The sequence below is a fragment of the Alexandromys fortis genome, unplaced genomic scaffold, assembly GCF_014885135.2.
Source record: "Alexandromys fortis isolate MF-2015 unplaced genomic scaffold, M_Fortis_MF-2015_v1.1 scaffold_262, whole genome shotgun sequence".
Taxonomy (NCBI): Eukaryota; Metazoa; Chordata; class Mammalia; order Rodentia; family Cricetidae; genus Alexandromys; species Alexandromys fortis.
The window spans coordinates 1,450,503-1,453,270 of record NW_026068147.1 but is presented as its reverse complement, the minus strand read 5'-3'; the positions used below and the strand labels follow the sequence as shown (position 1 = coordinate 1,453,270).

The 2,768-nt window shown below is 41.9% G+C and overlaps 1 protein-coding gene across 1 annotated transcript in view; it reads left to right on the top strand.

The window, feature by feature from the left end:
* LOC126491418 (liver carboxylesterase 1-like) overlaps nt 1-1,508 on the top strand; it is a 4,328-nt gene extending 2,820 nt beyond the window's left edge. Inside the window, exon 3 of the mRNA XM_050127075.1 lies at nt 805-1,508. Coding sequence (XP_049983032.1) covers nt 805-988 — 184 coding nt within the window. The 3' untranslated portion in view covers nt 989-1,508. The remainder of the gene's footprint in view (nt 1-804) is intronic.
* The last annotated feature ends 1,260 nt before the right edge of the window (nt 1,509-2,768 follow it).

Genomic DNA, 2,768 nt, shown 5'->3' with positions numbered 1-2,768 from the left:
ATTTAAATCTTTAATCTCCGTTTCAAACATCCAGAAATCTGTTGACAGACATGGGCTCTGAAAAGCTTGGAAATGTATTCTCTTCCTAAGGTCTTGCTGCCGGCAGACTCTGTGTCATCTCTTGGGTTCTGGGTATAAATTAATAAAATAATACCTATATTAATATATGGGTAGAAAAATGTACCCCCATAAGCTCATATAGTGGAATGCTCAGTCACCATGTGCTTAGATTAGAAGGATTTGGAGGTGTGGTCTTGTTGGAAGAAGTATGTCACTCTTCCAACAAAATCCTTGACGTTTCAAAAGTCAGATGCAGTCTCTCTGTCTGCGCGTGAGGATGGAGCATTTCAGCTACCACGCTGGTGCTGTGCCTGCTGACATGCTACTGCAACAACATAATGAAGGCCCCAGTTAAATGCTTGCCCATCAGGAAGCTGTGACGTGAAGAATGGAACCCCAGCACTGTTCAAAGACTTCGTGATCTGGTTTTTCCAACTATTCCCCACCTTCTATTCCACTAGCTCCCAGATAGTATCAATCTGTAACACAGGAGGATTTACAGAAAATGTAAAATTTAAATCATAACAAGATTTGAGAGAGGTGGGAGAGAGAGAGAGAGAGAGAGAGAGAGAGAGAGAGAGAGAGAGAGAGAGAGAGAACTGTCCCAGGAGCTAGAGATCTGTCCATCTGTGGAAGATTACTGGTTTCTTGGCAAAGATAAGCTAGCACATTCTTGCACATCTCTGAGAACCATAGGGACAGCGTAGCTGATTTGGTGACTTTCTCTTTTTATTCTGTTCACAGGAACCCCAATGGGGAAGGGCTGCCCCATTGGCCACAATATGACCAGAAGGAAGGGTACCTGCAGATTGGAGTCCCAACACAGGCAGCTCATGGGCTGAAAGACAAGGAAGTGGCCTTTTGGACTGAGCTCAGGGCCAAAGAGGCAGCAGAGAGGTCAACCCAGAGGAAGCACGTTGAGCTCTGATCAGGAGGCCCAAGCCAGATCTGAGAGCCTGGAGCAGAAAAAGGGATATTCCACAGAAGTTGTTTCCAAATAAAAGCATCCTATTTTTGAGGACATAGACACATGTGGGATGCTATATAAACACAATGGAAAAAGACATAGAGTTGTGTAGCATACTGTACAAATATAATAAGGAGAAACATTTGATTTTATGTTCTCAAATTTTAATATTACAAAGCCATTTCCTTGGAAATCGAAACAGAGTCTTTGGCTCAAGATGAATCTATGGACCTTAGAGAGAGAAGTATGGAGAGAGATCCAACAACATAAGATGTCACTTCTGCAAGGTGTGGATAAATGATTGACTCCCCTACTGTCTATGGAAACAGGTACACTGTGGGAGACATGAGATTTCTCTGGTGCCACTTTGTCCAGGGTCCACACAAAGACCCACGCATCCCAGAGAGGGCAGGAATGACAGAACAGAGAAATGATCCCACCCAAGAGAGCACTTATAAAACAATTTACACACAAGTTAAGAATAATGAACACACCTGAAAGACACAGTGTAATAAAATATATACTGCCATTCCAAGATGGTAGATTTGGGTCGCATAAAGCAGTAATGGGGATAAAAGAAGACTGAAAGATGCAGGGCAAACATCAGGCCCTTTATATTCAGCCTACACCCATGGCATATTGCACCAGAAGGACAGAATCTACTCTACGGGCCTGGCAGTTGTGATGCATATAGCCTTTTTTAAACATGTTTGAACTATCCCTGCTTACTGTCTGTAGCTGTGCTCTGTTTTGGTGAAATATTCCTTTCCTTTCTGACCATCTCCTAGGTTCTCTGTCCCATCTCTGGCTCCATGCTCATAGCGTCATCTCTGGCCTTCATATAGACTGCTGATGGTTATTCAGATTTTGGCACACAGTGTCTGCTTTTCCTTTAAATGCATGTCAAGGCTTCCACAAACCAACAATTTGCATTCTGTGTGCCTGCAGAAGCAGCATCATGGATAATGGCAAAGTCTGTCCCCAAGTGGTGGAGCAGGCAGGCTCTGAAAAGGCAGCTGTAGGAGCCCCTGAGGGCCTAGGGGTCAGAATGCAGGGAAACTCTCTTGTGGCTTGTGTATTAGGACACCATGGAGAATTCTCTCCCCAAAATAAATTTTTATATTCTTAAGAGCAATAGGTAGGAAATAATAATAATAATAATATAGTAATAACTATTATTATATAATATTATATGTTATATATAATAATAATAATTCCTATGATACCCTAGAGATATTTTTCCCTTCCAGATGAAAATGTATGGCTTATTTTTAAAATCGTAATCTGGTCATCCACCACAATTTCCCTGTCTCCAACATCAAATGGATTTTTGCCAGCAAACTGGATGATTTCTTATTGCTGTTTGATGCTGAGTTCACTGCAGATCTCATTACCAGCATCTACCAATAACCAAGAATACCTTTCTGTTGGAAGTTTCCACCACCAACCTTATTAAAAACCCCTTTAAACTCAGTCACAAACAAGTCACAGGCTGTGAACAGTGTAGACAAGTTCCTTACTGCCCGCTGTCCAATAGCCTCTCCTAGACATTTCCAATGAGTTAACACTAAAACATGGCATTATTTACAGAGTTCACACTCTAAAACTGGCCTATCATGTTACCAGAAACCAACCTAACAAACAAACAGAAAACACCAAAAATCTCGTAGTGCTTTAAATAAGTTTACACTTTTCCTGGGCCAGATTCATAGCATCCTCTACTAGAGGCCTGGCAGCTCAG